General features: G+C 40.4%; 1 protein-coding gene across 2 annotated transcripts in view; it reads right to left on the reverse strand.

Moving 5' to 3' along the window:
- Positions 1-15864, reverse strand: part of LSAMP (limbic system associated membrane protein) — a 651156-nt gene that overhangs the window by 44163 nt on the left and 591129 nt on the right. For both annotated transcript variants that reach the window (XM_054481231.2, XM_054481230.2), the window contains exon 4: positions 5859-5993. In XM_054481231.2, the coding sequence (XP_054337206.1) occupies positions 5859-5993 (135 nt within the window). The remainder of the gene's footprint in view (positions 1-5858; positions 5994-15864) is intronic.

Genomic DNA, 15864 nt, shown 5'->3' on the forward strand with positions numbered 1-15864 from the left:
AGACCATGGATTTAACCCCAGGTCTGTCATGCTCTGAAACTCACGCTCTGAACCTCTCTGCTCTGGTACGTCTATTTGAATGAATTCTTTTGGAGAACAATGAATTTCTAATAGGAAAAAACACGATTCAGGGGAGGGAGCACGCTGGTAGATGGAAAGGTAAATGTTGCATATTTCTATTATTTACAGGGTACGAACAATGGCACAACATGTGGTGACACAGTGGATATAAACCTGTATTAGGAGTCAGGAAATGCAGACTCAATCTCCGCTAGCGCCACTTAGATTGTTACCATGGGACACAATGCTCCCTTGCAGCCCCTCACCTAGGAATATAGACAATGATGCCTGCCTGTCTATCTCACAGGTTTGATGTAAAGATCAAATGAAATCATTAATATGATAGCACTTTTAATGCCTAAAGTGATTGCATGTATTATTTTCTAGTATTATTATTCACTTGGTATCATGGATAAAGAAAGGACTTTGGAGTTAGACCTGGGTTTGAGTTCCAAGTCTACCACTCACAAAAGCTGTTTGATTTTGTGTCACAGCATGCTTACACTCACTGAGCTTTGTTTTTGTCCTCTCTACGTGGGGATGATATAGATGGTCTCCCATGGGTAGTGTGCAGTGGTATAAAAAGCAGCAGAGGCAGAGGATGTAGGCAATAAGAAACACATTGTCTGTAGAGAATTTAGAAATGATAATAAGACTGATTTAGAGTTGCTTTTTTGTAAGTTACCATGTGCCAGCAATATTAAACAATGTATATTAAACAATGCCAGTGATAAAGTAAATACTTCTCACTGGGGCAGACCAGGCCCAATACACCTTCCAATTTGGTTGGCGATATGGTTTGGCTCTGTTCCCACCCAAAATCTCATCTCAAATTGTAATCCCCATAATCCCCACGTGTCAAAGAAAAGACCAGGTGGAGGTAATTGAAACATGGGGGTGGTTCCCCCATGCTGTTCTCGTGATAGTGAATGAGTTCTCATGAGATCTGATGGTTTTATAAGGGTTTGGTAGTTCCTCCTGCACTCATTCCCTTTCCTGCCGCCTTGAGAAGAGTGTGCCTTGTTTCCCCTTTGCTTTCTACTATGATTGTAAGTTTCCTGAGGCCTCCCCAGCCATGTGGAACTGTGAGTCAATTAAACCTCTTTCCTTTCTAAATTACCCAGTCTTGGGCAGTTCTTTATAGCAGTGTGAGAATGGATTAATATAGTTAGCCACTGTTGGTGTGATGTTTACAGTGAATCGATATGAAATCTCTAGGAGAGTCTTGGTACTCTGAAGGTACTTAGGAAATTATGGTTCTTGTCCATATTGCAAAATTATAATGAAACATTGTAGTACTCTGGGTTGTTACTGAATATTTCCTCTGAAGACCTCATAATAGATTCATAAATATTAGGATATGTCTTTACCATTACCTACCCACAGGCAAGAATAAACTAAAGATGAGCATGGAGACTGAATAGGTGTAACTATGAAAAGCTAGAGAAGCTGGCCAGTCTGGTTCCATATTAAACAGTTGTTTTCCTGGCCAAGGCAGGCAGATCTCTTAAGGTCAAGAGTTTGAGATCAGCCTGGTCAACACGGTGAATCCCCGTCTCTACTAAAAATACAAAAATTAGTCGGGTGTGGTGGCACGTGCCTGTAATCCCAGCTACTTGGGAGGCTGAGGCATGAGAATTGCTTGAACCCAGGAGGCAGACGTTGCAGTTAGCTGAGATTGGGCCACTGCACTCCAGCCTGGGCAACAGGGTGAGACCCTGTCTCAAAAACAAACAAACAAACAAAAAAGTTGTTTTCCTAATGTTTTCTCATTAGGTGATTTTTGAATCAAATCACTGAAGATACCGGTTAAAATACATATACATTATCTGGAGGCAACAGGTATCTCCAGTCCCAATAGTGTGTTCTGTGGCAACCTCTGCTTCCTCTAAATAAATGGCTATCAAAAGCAAGGCAAGCTCACATTTAGAAATGTCAGCTCCCCAAGTGCCCCAGCATGGGTGTTGGTTGGGTTGATTAGCTCTGGACACCAGGGTGGAGGCAGAACTGAATTCAAAGAGACAGACAAATAAAGGGAAAAGGAGTTGCGAGGAGTGGCAATGTGAACCTATTTGGAGAGAGACCTGTGGGAAAGTCGAAGGTGGGAATGTCAGCTGTTCAATGGAGCAGGGACAGGCTTGAGAGCTGGGAGCAGCTTTTGAGAAAAATTTCTCCAGGAATAGGAAGAGTCCAGTATTGAAAGAGTCTAGATAAAATTAACAGTTTGTATTTGTTAAACATTTACTAGGTGCTAGATATTATTCTAGGTGTACTGGGCACTAGGATGAGACAAACTCAAAAGTAGTTACATTTAACGCACTGTGAACTGAAATTGAGGACCTGCACCTAGAACCTGCAATGAAAGAACAGACTGTCTCTAGGGCTGGTATCTGAAAGAAATTAACAGCTACATTGTGGGTAAGATACAGAAAGCTGAAAGTCCTGTCTATTGTCTAAATTATACTAAGCTTATTTAATTGAAGAGATTTTGAGCCAACATTTTAGCTTTCTGTGAATTCCAGGACCTCCTACCACTTAGAAAACAGATTTTGCCTGTAAAAGTGGCTATGTGTAATGCTATATGCCTACTGCAGAGAAGTGCTATCCAAAAGAAGTAAAAAGAAGACACCATGGAGTCCAGCTTGTGAGCTCAACAGGAGAGACTGTTGGGTCTCTCTTCTTTACTGCTCTAGTCTCTCAGTGCCCTGCAACAAACATCTGTTGGCAACTGAGTAAATGAGTCAATGAAGTGCTGGTGGGAGAAAGTTAACAGCCCTGAGATTTTTTTTTTCTTGTAGTGGTACTCAGGGTCTGTTCATTACAGTAATCTATTTGGCCAGTAGTTATCTTAACCATCCTGATCCCCTGACCTAATTCCAAAGCCTGTGTTTTGAAAAGGAAGCAGAATCAGTTTAAATAATGGATTTCATGGCCGGCAGGATTAGATGAAGTGACAGAGGTGATCCCAGGCATTTATCTGTATGCAAGAGTGTTGCTAGGTAGACTTGGTTCCATAATTCAATCTGAGAGGCTTCATCTACTTAATACAACTATATTTAAGTTGGATTAATTGTTTGAACAGGACAACTCTGTGATGACTAGTTTTGATATAATATAAACACAGCTCACGAGGTTTGGTAAAAGGTGATTCCAAAGGAAATTGATAGAATATTTTTCAAGATTCGTGACCACATTATTTGCAAAATTTGGAGAAATGTTAAGAGGGCAGAGTTTATCTATGAATTTTTCACCTACTTATTCAATACACATTTACTGAGCAATTTTTATAAGATCAGGCACATGCTAGGTCCTGCTTGTTAGGACATACTGGATGTGTGACTAAACTCATTATAGCTTTCCATATAATTTGTTACGAGGTATGTTTTTAGAATCTCAAAGTTCTGTCCACATTCTGTGATTCACTCATCACTCGCAAAAGCTCACATTTTCATAAAAGTCTTTTCTTGAAAATTATAAGTATTTTCTTCTGCTTTAAATTACACTTTGGGGACAGTCAAGAAGAAGCAATGTCAGACTAATTGCACTAATAATAATAGGACCCAGGCTGCTAGCTTTGATCTTGGGAACCATCTGCAATCCAGACCACTTTGATGTTTCACACAATGGAAGCATAAATATTATCTATGTACACCATGATTGGACTTTCAGAAATCTAATTAAGATGAAGGTCAATTAAGAGAAAATGAAACCTTAACTCCAAAAGTCCGGGAAGAGATGGAAGATGATGGCATGGTTGTGTGTACATAAAAGAAGCTAACCTAATTATAAACTTACACAAACAGCCAGAGAAGTTGCCTTTCATGTGACAAAAAGGTCCTAAAGCATTTTATAACATTGCGATCATTAATGTGTCTTTGAAACACACCCAACACTAGACCCAACACTAGAAAATAATAGTAATAACTGGCATTTCAAAACTCTATTACTAAAACATTTGAAGATAGCTAGGGATAGAAGCACTTCAGAACTCATGAAATGCAGTCCTTTGCTTCTTGGAAATGAGTGCCATAAACTATAGCAGAGTCCTTTGTTTCTATTAGATTCCTCTAGGTTTGGTGTGAAAGAGATTTTGCTGCTTGTTTCAGAGGTCTGCAAGGCTGGAGAAGGCCACAGGTAATGGTGCATCCCAGCACAGGCTGTGTAAACTTTAGCAAGTTTCCTCAGCTCTCCAAGCCTTAGTTTCCAAATTTCTAAAGTAAGACTAATGATGCTTATCTCATAGGTTTAAAATGGCTGTGGGGATTAAACAACAAATATAAATCTCTCTCTCTCTCTCTCTCTCTCTGTTTTATTTTGAGACAGAGTTTCACTCTTGTTGCCCATGCTGGAGTGCAGTGGCGTGATCTCGGCTCACTGCAACCTCCACCTTCTGGGTTCAAGTGATTCTTCTGCCTCAGCCTCCTGAGTAACTGGACTACAGGCACCTGCCACCACACCCAGCTAATTTTTGTATTTTTAGTAGAGACAGGGTATCATCATGTTGGCCAGGCTGGTCTCAAACTCCTGACCTCAGGTGATCCACCCGCCTCAGCCTCCCCAAGTGCTGGGATTACAGGAGTGAGCCACCAAACCCGGCCAATATAAATCTCTTAACTCAATGCTGCACATAGTAGGTATGTGGAATTGCAAATTCCTTGTCTTCCTCCTGTGAGCATGGGCTTTAGAATCAAATGGAATTGAGACTGAATCCCTTTTCTTACATTTACTTTCTGTGTCACTTTGAATGGGCAGTTTTACCTCCTTGGGTTGTGCTTTTTCAAACTCTAAAATGATCTCAATTATATCTACCTTGCTGGGGTTGTTGAGTAGAAAGAGAGAATTTATATAAAATCTCTGGCACATAGGAGGACATAAGGTGACAGAAAGTACTCATCACAGCCTAAAGGATACTTTCAAATATGGATTAAGATGTTTGTACATGTGTGCTGGTGTGCCTATGTGTGTGTATGTAGGATGTGTGTACATTCAATGCATAGAAGGGAAGAACTGTCAAAGCTTCCACACTAGCCACAGCTGTGTGATGTGGGAACTTGAATTTGAATGATGCAGAGTCAGTGCTAACTGAACAGGGTAAACGAATTCTCTTTATTCCTTTGCTGGGTGACACACATCATATAGATCCTCCCCCCGCCCACCCTCTTTCGAACTACATCTAAGAATCCTTTCATCCAAGAAGTTCAAAGTATGCCCACTTACCTATGCATCTTAGTGAAATCTTCCTTTCTAATGCCCATACTTTGGGACAAATAGGTAACTGAAATTAACTTATCAGACATTCCTGTTAGCCATCAGGGACACATGGTATCTGACCAGAGTGGCTCTAATTTGTTCCCAAGGCCAATTATTTAAATAGCAGAGGATAAAATATAATCTTGAGGCATTCCCTCCTGACAAACAATGCATTAAGATGGAAATTCCAGTTAAACCAGATACAAATTGTTGTTTTTTCTAAAGTAGTATGACCTTGATTTCCACGAAGACCAGCATAGTGACCGCCAGCAATGTTAGTGCTGTCTGATCATGTTTTCTTAATTCTTTAGTCTGAGTAAAAAAGGGTATTGTTAAACATATTATGGATTACATTTAGAGTTGATTTATCAAATTCAAAGGCCAAGTCCTGTCCTTGGATGTGTTCAATGTATAAATGTGCATTCCTGGCCAGAGGAGCATCTGCTTGAAATATAATGTTCTTTTGCTAATGGAATGTTTAGAGCTCACTGGAGGTAGAGCACCTAGCACCTGGGCACCTAGCACCTGCTGGCTCCTGCCGTACTCACAGTTCACAGTGACCTTGACTTGTTTGACATCCGCCGAGGAGACCTCGTTGGCAGCTTTGCACTCATATTTGCCGGACTGCTCCCTGGTGATGCCGAGGATCTCCAGATATTCTTCTTCTCCTTCAAATTCCCTTCCTGAAAAGCAGAGATTTTCATGATTCTTTTTTAAAGTCTGAAATAGGCAGTAGATCCTCTCATTATTCTTTTTAAAAGCAATAAGTCCACATTTCCTTTCAATGATTTGAAAATGTACTTTGTCTGACATCAGATTCCACAGAAGCAGACCTCAAGACAAAAATCTTGTGAAAGTGATTGAGTAGAAAATACTCTCAGGAAAAACCAGAAAGAAAATGGGAAAATGGGACTTGGAAGAGAAAGAAGCCAAGCAAGGGTGCAATGCCAGGCTAAGTCCCACAGAGAGCAACTGTGGCTCAGTCTTTCAGGGAGGCCTGGGGACAGCTCATGTCCCACTTCAAAATTATTCTGGTCATGAGGCTGGGAGCTGGGGTGTTTATACGTGCATGCACTCACTAGTCGCTGGTTAAGGGTTTCGAACAAAGTGGGAGCTGGTGGGAGGTACATGCAAATCATAAAGTGCTCTGAGGGGATATGGCACCAACATCATCTATTACCCCATGCTACAAAGCACTCTTTTTTTGTTGTTGCAAAGCACTCTTTACACCAACGTTGTTATTAGACAAAGTGGCTTCCTTTTGAGAAACCACCACTCTTCTCCAGATTCTGTTAAATTCTGCTCACAAGGATTGTATGCTAAACTGTCTTGGCAGTTGTGATCTCTGTTCTATATCAAACTACATCATCCTAGAGGCTTTTAGGCCACGGGCCAGATCCATGAGAATGTGCTGCTGATGGTGTGTTTGTGATGGACTGTCATCTGGGGTTTGGGAGTTAAATATTATTGGCTTAAAAGTTGGGATTAGGAATAGGGAGGTCCTGTTTGGAAAGATCTACATAGTTGAGTGTGTGCATTTTAGTAAAGAAATCTCAACTTAAGAAACCTTGTTTAAATTCCCCTATGTGGAGTATAATTGATTAAACCATTTTCTTCCTGAAGAGATGGAGAGAGAAATAAGGAAGAAGTACAGAGGGAGAAAAATGAAAAGAGGAAAGAGAAGGTGATTGAGGAAAGAGAAGGTGAAAGAGGAAAGAGAAGAGGAAATGAGACTGGGTAGCAGGAAGAGCCTAGCCAGAGCTTGGCCAGAAAGGCCCAAGGACTTCAACTCTAGCTAAACTGAACCCCCTCACCCCAAAATTTCAAAACTCCACTGTTACGCGAGTTAGGATAGAGCAGCTGGGGAGGGTGTTAAAGAACACGGTCCTGCAACCATGATGCTCCTGGTCATTCTACACTAAATGGTACCAGTCATTAGCTCTGCTCAAATGCCATAAGCTGTTTTCCTTTTTTGGAAATTCCTCGATGACCAAATCAACATAACAGACAGTTAGCAAGGAGACAAATTTACTCTAAATATGTCAGCTAAACCTGTTAACTAGGCTCCTGACAGAACATGGGGCTTCCTTGCTAGCATTCTATAACACAACTCTCTGGATATTCCAAGCTTCAAGTCTTCTCTCAATTGTCAGTATCACTAGTTTTGAGGAAACTGTACAATCTTGATTAAAAAAACAGGCAAGAGTAATATAACATTATTTGGTTCTGAAGTTCTGCACATTATCTTTATCTAGCACATGCTTCTACTGAGAATGTTTTAGAATTAGTCTATAGCATATAGTTAAATATTATTTTTAAGAGGTTGATTTTTTCCTGTCTACATTTTTCTCTTCTCCTTTGCCAACATTTAAAGCAAGTACTTAGATCTGATTTTACATGTTATAGAAGTAGAATGTAGTAGAGAAGAAAACAGTAATCTCAGAAAGGGTAACTGGCCACTTTTCTGGATTAATTGGGCAGGATTCAGGATTGAAGGGGTAAAAAGATCTTTCCTGCATATGGTTTCTATGGACTAAGCATCATGCCAACTATTCGATGCTAAGACTCTTCTAGCTGAACATAAATACCCTGAAGGCTAATGGCAACTTTGACAATTAGTTTTTTATTTAGCAGGCAGAAATAGGTGTAAGCTCATTGAAAACCTAGAATGCAGAGGTGGAATAGAAAGTAAGATAGCAGTATTTATTTTGAGAATAATGGTAAATTTTAATGAGAAAATAGTTAATAATAATTTCAGAATGTTTTAGTATTTCTTCCCATACTGCATATCCCCCAGCCATAATCTTAATCTTGGTTGGGGACACAGCTGTCAGTAGAAGAAGGAGAGAACAAGGATAATCTTAGAGATGATTGGCAACACTGAATTCTTTCCAATTCCCATGAAATACCTAGAAATGGTGGATTATGGGTCCCTACTTTGCTTTTTGAATTTATAAAACAAAAACAAAAACTAAACAGTTGCAGGAGAGAAAAAGATTATTTTTAGCTGCACCAACTAAAGCCCTACCAATTCTGGAAGATGGCACCTATGAAAGTAAATAGTAAGATGAATGAGAGAAAAATAAAACAATATTTATTGTGTTTGGGGGCCTGGGATTCTTACATACCAATATAAGTATTAATAATCTAATTTGTTCCTGATAAGCAGATGATAAAACATATCCTTATCAGATAAACTTTCAATCTCATGTCTCTAGAATTTCCTCTAAACTACCTGAGGATAAAAGGAGAGTTTTCCCTTAAGTGACCCACATGAGAGGCAGAGACATCATTTTTGCTTCTCCTGTGATAGCTCTCCTCCTCTCTGATGGCAGCCTCTGTCTCCAGCACACGATGTGCCTAGCTATCTCAATAAAGTGGAAGTGGGCTCAAGGTGCAAACCAACTTTCGGCAGGGGAAACTACACTGTGTTCCACCATCCAACCAATATCATCCAACAATTCTCCTGCTCCTTTCTTTCCTTTGCCCTGGTGTGTCCGTCCTCATGGGAGCAAATTTTCTCCAGTTCTTTCAATTCTGACTGGCTGCTCTCACCCAAGGGTCCTGCCAATATTTCCTTTCATTCTATCAACCTTAAGAAGACTCTCAGGCCAGAAACTGAATTTAAAACATTGAGAGACACCCCTGGGCCTTCCCTGTTGTCATGCTTCCTTTCCCTATCCCCTGGATCCTCCAGTTGAAACTCTAGCATTCCCTGGCCCTTCCTGATTAGTCTGTTCTAGTCACACCCAGGAGACTTTTCCCACAATGCATTAGCTCTACTGCTTCACTTGAGAATTTCTTACCAATTCACAGAAATTTAACAGGAAATGGGAGCTTTTCTGTTGTTGGAAAGCCAAAGCTCCAGATTGTAAGCGTCGCAGGGACCATGCCTTACTCATAATATCCTCATGAACTAGCACAGAGTTTGGCTCAGATTAGTCACTCAATAAATGTTTGTTGAGTTAGCTTGCTACAGACCCAATGCTGGTGCTTCTCCAAAATTCATATGTTGAAACTTAAGCCCCAAAGTGATGATGGTATTTGGAAGTGGGGTCTTTGGAGGTAATTAGGTCATGAAGATGGAACCTTCATAAATGAAGCCTTATAAAAGAAACTCCAGGCTGGGTATGGTGGCTTATGCCTGTAACCCTAGCACTTTGGGAGGCCGAGGTGGGCAGATCACTTGAGGTAAAGAGTTCAAAACTAGCCAGGCCAACATGGTGAAACCCCGTTTCTACTAAAAATACAAAAAAATTAGCAAGTGTGGTGGCATGTGCCTGTAATCCCAGCTATTTGGGAGGCTGAGGCAGCAGAATTGCTTCAACCTGGGAGGCAGAGGTTGCAGTGAACTGAGATTGAGCCACTGCACTCCAGCCTGGGTGACAGAGCAAGACTCCATCTCAAAAAAAAAAAAAAAAAAGAAAAGAAAAGAAAAGAAAACAGAGACTCCAGAGAGTTCCTTTGCCTCTTCTGCCATGTAAGGACACAGAGAAAAGACAGCTGTCTCTGAATCAGGAAGTGGGCCCTCATCAGACAGTAAATTTGCTGGCACCCTGATCTTGGACTTCCCAAGCTCCAAAACTGTGAGAAATACATTTCTATTGTTTATAAGCTACCCAGTCTATGGTATTTTTTGTTATAGTAACCTGAATGGACTGAGATAAAGCTGAACTGAATTAAGAAATTCAAAGAGATACTAGAGTTATTGTCAGCACTTCACATAGTTTAAGAGAATAGAGCTAAGTATTGAAAAGTGGCTAAGTATTTCTGTCAGAGAAGTTGGCATAAAACTCCACTGCCTTTTAATGATCCTAATAGAGTTCTCTTTTACTGGGGAAGAAAGGGTGTGCTGCGTACTCTGTTGTTGAAGGACTGCACAGGGGCATCTCTGGCCATGTCCCGAGGAATTATCTGCCATGTGGAGTTACCGTTTTGGAAACCAACAGAGCTCCCCATGGACACAGGCACGATACAATCTCAGCAAGTGCCGTTTCTTGTTTTAAGGCATGGAATACACCAGCTGAATCTTGAGTCACAAAATTCTAAAATGCACTCAGATTCTCCTGTTCCTTTCTTTCCCTTTGCCCTCATGTGCCTGCCCCCAAGAGGGCAACTTTTCTCCACTTCTTTCAGTTCTCTCTGACTGGCTGCTCTCAACCCCAGGGTCCTGCCAATATTGTCTTTTATTCTCTCAACCTTAAAAAGACTCTCAGGCCAGAAATGGACACAAAACCTATTGTTTAAGTTCTCTGGTAGACGACTTCTATGGCCACAATTTGGGTCTTTCTCTTGTCCCTATTATTTTTTGCCCTTACAGAAATGTGTACTTGAAATGCAAATTTCAGTATTTTGGTATTTTAAACATCTCAACCAATTTCCACAAGTCTGCTCACATCGCTTGAGTGTTATATTTATTCTGGGATCTAGTGTTTAGTTTAAATCTCCCTTTGCTTAATGTGTTTTTGTGTCTCCTGGCAATATTCAGCTACCAGGCTAAATAACTTCTCATCCTCCTCAGTGTATGCACCTTTTAAACTCTTGCACATAATTAGCATATCCCTTCTTAGTCACTGTTTACTCAAGTTGTACATATTAGTTCTTTTAATATTTCTTCATAAGTCAGAAAGAAGGGCCTAGAGCTAATGGCAAGAGAAAAGTGTTCTCTCCTGTGTTCCCCAATGTGGAGGCAAATCAGCCAGGAATAACTCCAATTAAAGTATGCCAGGTGCTGCCTTCTGAGTACAGTGCCTTCGGAGTTCCATACTTTAGTGAGCCCGGTAGTTGCTATGCAAAATGTTGACTGATTTAGATTTATAAGGTCAACCAGGCATTTGTAAAAAGGAGCCATTTGAAATTAAATATATTTCCATATATTTCTCATTCCCTTTCTTTCTCTCCTCCCCCTCCCTCCTTCCATCCTCCCATCTCTCTCTCTCACACACACACACATGCACACACAAACACCCCATAAAAAAACTAGTTATTTACATATAAGATTTTACTGTTAACTTTTAGGGAGCAGCACACACATTTCCTCACCCTCAAATATTTGCTCACTAAGCAGAGCAGGACTAGCCTCAAAAACTTCCCAAGACATGACAACCAGCCCCATATTTGGAATTAAAATTTTTTTAAAGACTATTGCTCTAATAATCATTATAGTACCTGTCTTTCCTTTTATTTGAGATACAAAAAATACAATTTAGGAAACTTGCTAAATTGGAGCATTTTGTGACTTTAAAAATATAGAATTCCAAGGAAAGTATGTTAGGAAATGAATGGATCATTTTTTTTCACTGTTCTGAGAAGACTTTTATAAGTATAGCATCTCAGTAGATCAGTCTTTCACAGATAGGAAGATGTGCTTGAAATGGGGTTGCTATTCCTTTTACTCACCTACGTTTGAATATTTACATGCAAGTGGCTGTAAACACACTAGCTATAAACACAAACATACATACAGTTTAATGAAAAGCAAAGAACTAGAATTTATCTTGCAAGGTGTGTATGTGTGTGTATTTGTGTTTGTGTGGGTCTGTGATTGGAAACGTGAGTGAAGTAGGTAAGCAAGAAAAGCAAGCTATGAACTTCTACCTATGAGAATTAAAGGAAAAAAGATCACGAATCAATGATGCCATTTGAAGTTTCCTGTGAGAACTTCAAATGCTGTACCATGTTCCTGTTGTTACAGTATGTTTCATGTTTTGCTTTTGTTTTCCCCTAAGGACATGCTCTCACCTATTCCTGTTTTTGCTTTCTTCCCTGCTTTTCTGCACATCACGTTCTACACAAAAATGCTAAGGAAAGGAAGAGAGAAAGAAACACAAGAAATCTAGAAAAGATGCCTGCAGTAGGGTTCTGTTTGCATTTCCAGCCATGTCTCTCTCCAGATTATTTGAAGCTTTTGCTTCTCCGCTTCACATTCCACCTGAGAGACCCCTTAGTGTTTGACAATGTTACTGTCCAAAGGCTGAAACCACTTCTCATCCTCACTTTTCACCACTGGAGGGGAGGAGTGAAGAGTGGTAAAATGATCCCTGATTGAAAGAAGGCAGGGAAGGGGTAGATGCAGTCGTCAAAAGCAACAACCACAGGAGGATAAGGAGACACAGGGAAGAACAAGGTACTGAAGGGGATGAAGAAAACAAAAACAAAAACAAAAACGGAGAGATGTGATATAATGAGGATGATTTTAGGGAAGAGTTGGAGAGAGAGTTTTCTGAAGAAAGAGGCATATGACTGTTAAGACATTTGAGCTGCATGCAAGGGAAGGGGTGGGCTACTCTGCTATAGAAATGTTCCCTATTTGAATAATAAGACACAACAGGGGGTGGATTATGCAAATTGGCCCCATGCCTTCTGCAACCCCAAAGGATGTAGTTAGTACCCGGAAACCAGTGACAAGAACAATGCCAGGGAAGATTCACAACTGGCTTTGGCTCTATGAATGAGCATGGGCCAAATGAAAAAGAACACCCTGGGATTATTTTTCCTGGCACCCAGAGAGATCCAATTCATTATGATTTGCATTTTTGCTTTCACATATAAAAAATAAGCTAGCTGAAATAGTTTGAGCTGAGCTTCCAACCTGAGGCTGCCATGCATGCATCCTTTTTTCAGTCCTGGGCCATGACATTCTTTTATTGTATTTATACTAAACCATTACCCCCTACTTGGTGTCAGTTTTTAGAAACTGCCCTGCCCTTCTAAATGTGATGCTTGAAGTCAGAATCCCCTATATTTAGTTCTCTGAAGGGGATTGTACTGAGAATAGCTATGGTTACATTGTAAGGCTTTACCACTGTAAAAACCACATTTAGTTTGATCATCACTGTATCCCTTCCCTAGTGTGTAGCACAATGTCGGAACCCATTAAAAGTTTAAGAAATATAGTAGAGTGACTGTTGAATGAGCTACTGCTTAATAAACACTTGCTAGGCACTGTGCTAAGTGACTCAGATATATTATCTTATTTAATTCACAATAGTTTTAAGATTGCTTACAGATGTGTAACACATAGGAACACAGGTTTAGATTGGTCAAGAAAATTGCCCAAGCTTATAATGTTAGTAAGGAAGACATGAGCTTTGACCCAGGTCTGTGGACTTTTGGGACTCATGTTCCGAAGTAAGCATGACTACTTTTATCATTAGAATGCTGAAAGATGCTCCAGTTGGCTGAATTCTTAGCTCTCAGAATCTGCTTTATTTCTTTCTTTCAAGTATAGAATGGGAGATTGAGAATAAGACATTTGAGAAATTTCCAAAGCAATGCAGCTCAATTATTGATAAAGAAGGTAGAAAGACAGGCTTCATCTTTTATGAGGTTTGTCCACTTCACTTAACTTCCTTATTGAAAGGATCAAATGAACCAATAAATGAGGGGAAAAAAGTTGATCTTTAAAAATTTAGCCTCTTAACCATTTATTTTTAGGAGTCCCTCCATTAGCAATAAAAACCTATTGGTACACAAAAATGCCAGCAACCAGCAAAGGAGCTACAGAGACAGTGTAGAGTAGACTTAGTAGTAGAGAAGATTTCTGGGAGAAATAAGTTTTCAGGAACTTGAGAAATGCAAGTGGAGAAAAAATTAGGGCTAGCAAATTGCAAAAGGGTGTGGCAATCTAGAAGTCTCCGAGCAGGAAAAATGAGGACGGTGATGTGTGAGGACATGCACTGGGATGTGACGGGTGGTTTGAGGACTCTGGATTTGCTGTGTGAGGTACCACTACATCCCCTTTAAGCCTGCCAGCACCCACAGGGTACTGAGTACAATGGCATTATTCTGTAATTTTTTTTCTTCCTTTTTTCCTCCCCTTCTCCCCTCCCTCCCTCCCTCCCTCTTCCCTCCCTCCCTCCTTCCTTCCTTCCTTCTTTCCTTCCTTCCTTCCTTCTTTCCTTTCCTTCCTCCCTGCACACCATATAGGAAACATGATGTGTAAGCATAAAATTGTATGAAAATTCTATTTGTTTGAAGTCCTTTATACATCAACACTATTTACTCTCAGTGCCTGTTTCTTGACACTGAGTACTAACATGTATTTTGATGAGCCTTCCTGTGAATTACTGTGAAAGTGGAGATGGGCTCTTCAAAGATTTCAAAAAATTGTGATCAACCTTGTTTAACTGACAGTGGCTGCCTGGGGAATGATGTTCAGAAGGATTCTAAGGTGGTGTCTGGGCTCAATGGGAGAGAGTGGCACTGTCCCCTTGGAGGGTAGGAGAAGGAATGTGGACCCTGTACACAGACTCTCACCTGCCCTGAATTTCCTGTAGTCCACTTGGTTTTCTCAGGTATGAAGAAATGTATTCTAAATGCAGTGTGTAGGTTGAAAGCTAATGACTGCCTAAGTGTGAATGCAGGTGGAATCACTTGGCGAATTAGGAGGGGGTACTCATTTTGCAGTGAAGATAATGAGTTCCATTTTTGATATGGTTGGTATTAGGTTTTCCTGGGACATACTGTGGAGTACATTCTATAGGTACTTGGAAATATGGGGTTGGTAAGAGATTTGAGCTAACTGTGGATTTAAATTTGTAATCCACACATGGGTTATAATTCAAATCACTGGAGCAGGGGCTGCAGAACATTTGTAGGATGTAGCTCCTAAAGCCAGCACCCACACTCTCCTACTTCACTTTTATGACCTCAGGGGTGTGGGGAAGAAGAGGCAAAACTGAAAACAAAGGATTAAAAAAGCCCCATATACTTAAAAGAGTCCTTTGGGAATAAAATAGAAGTAAAGATTCCTGCAGATGTTAATTGTTTTTTAGACTTTTTCCTAAAACGTAGGGGCAGTGGGTTGTTTGGCAGGGACAAAGATTAGAATTGCTGGACAGAGTCAGTAACAAACAAGATCACTCACCGTTGTCATCAGAACTGTGGGGGTATTACCAGACCTGTTATTAGCAACTCTGCCATGGCTCAGGATTAAATATCAAGAGAGATGAGAGCAGCAGTTGCTGTTTTTAAGAGTCACATAAATCAATTGGCATTTAGTAAGTGAATGTGTTAAACTCAGCAGGGTGATTGCACTATGGAAGGATTGCTAGGCAGAGTTTTGAAGCCACAGAAGCCTTTGAAATGTAATTAAAACAAAGCAGACAATAACCCCATCTAGCCCTTCACCCTTTCTTAACCCTGATGTTGCAATGACCTCATATGGGTTCACCCTAAAATCCCAGATCTACTTCTTCAGCTAGGCCCAGTGCTGAATGAGCTATTTGATCCAATTTGGAGAACTGTTCTTGCTTAAAGTCAATACATAAGTAATGAAGAGAAAAGAAGGGTAAAGAGTGGGAGTAGGGCAGAAGAGGAAAAGGTTTAAGTATGAATTAAAGTGATGTTCTTGGAATGTTTCCATTTAACATAAGGTGGCCAGCTCAGGGGTCAAAACAAATTATTAGTAAAGGGTCCGGCCATTGGCTTCTTCATTTTGACCAAAAGGTACAAGCTAAAAATTACTCCATCAACATTCATTCTAGGTTGCAGGCCTCTGCTTACCAGCACCCCTCAATCTGGGCTCAGGATTTTTAGCCTTCTGTAAAGCAG

This window comes from Pongo pygmaeus, chromosome 2 (genome assembly GCF_028885625.2).
Source record: "Pongo pygmaeus isolate AG05252 chromosome 2, NHGRI_mPonPyg2-v2.0_pri, whole genome shotgun sequence".
Lineage (NCBI taxonomy): Eukaryota > Metazoa > Chordata > Mammalia > Primates > Hominidae > Pongo > Pongo pygmaeus.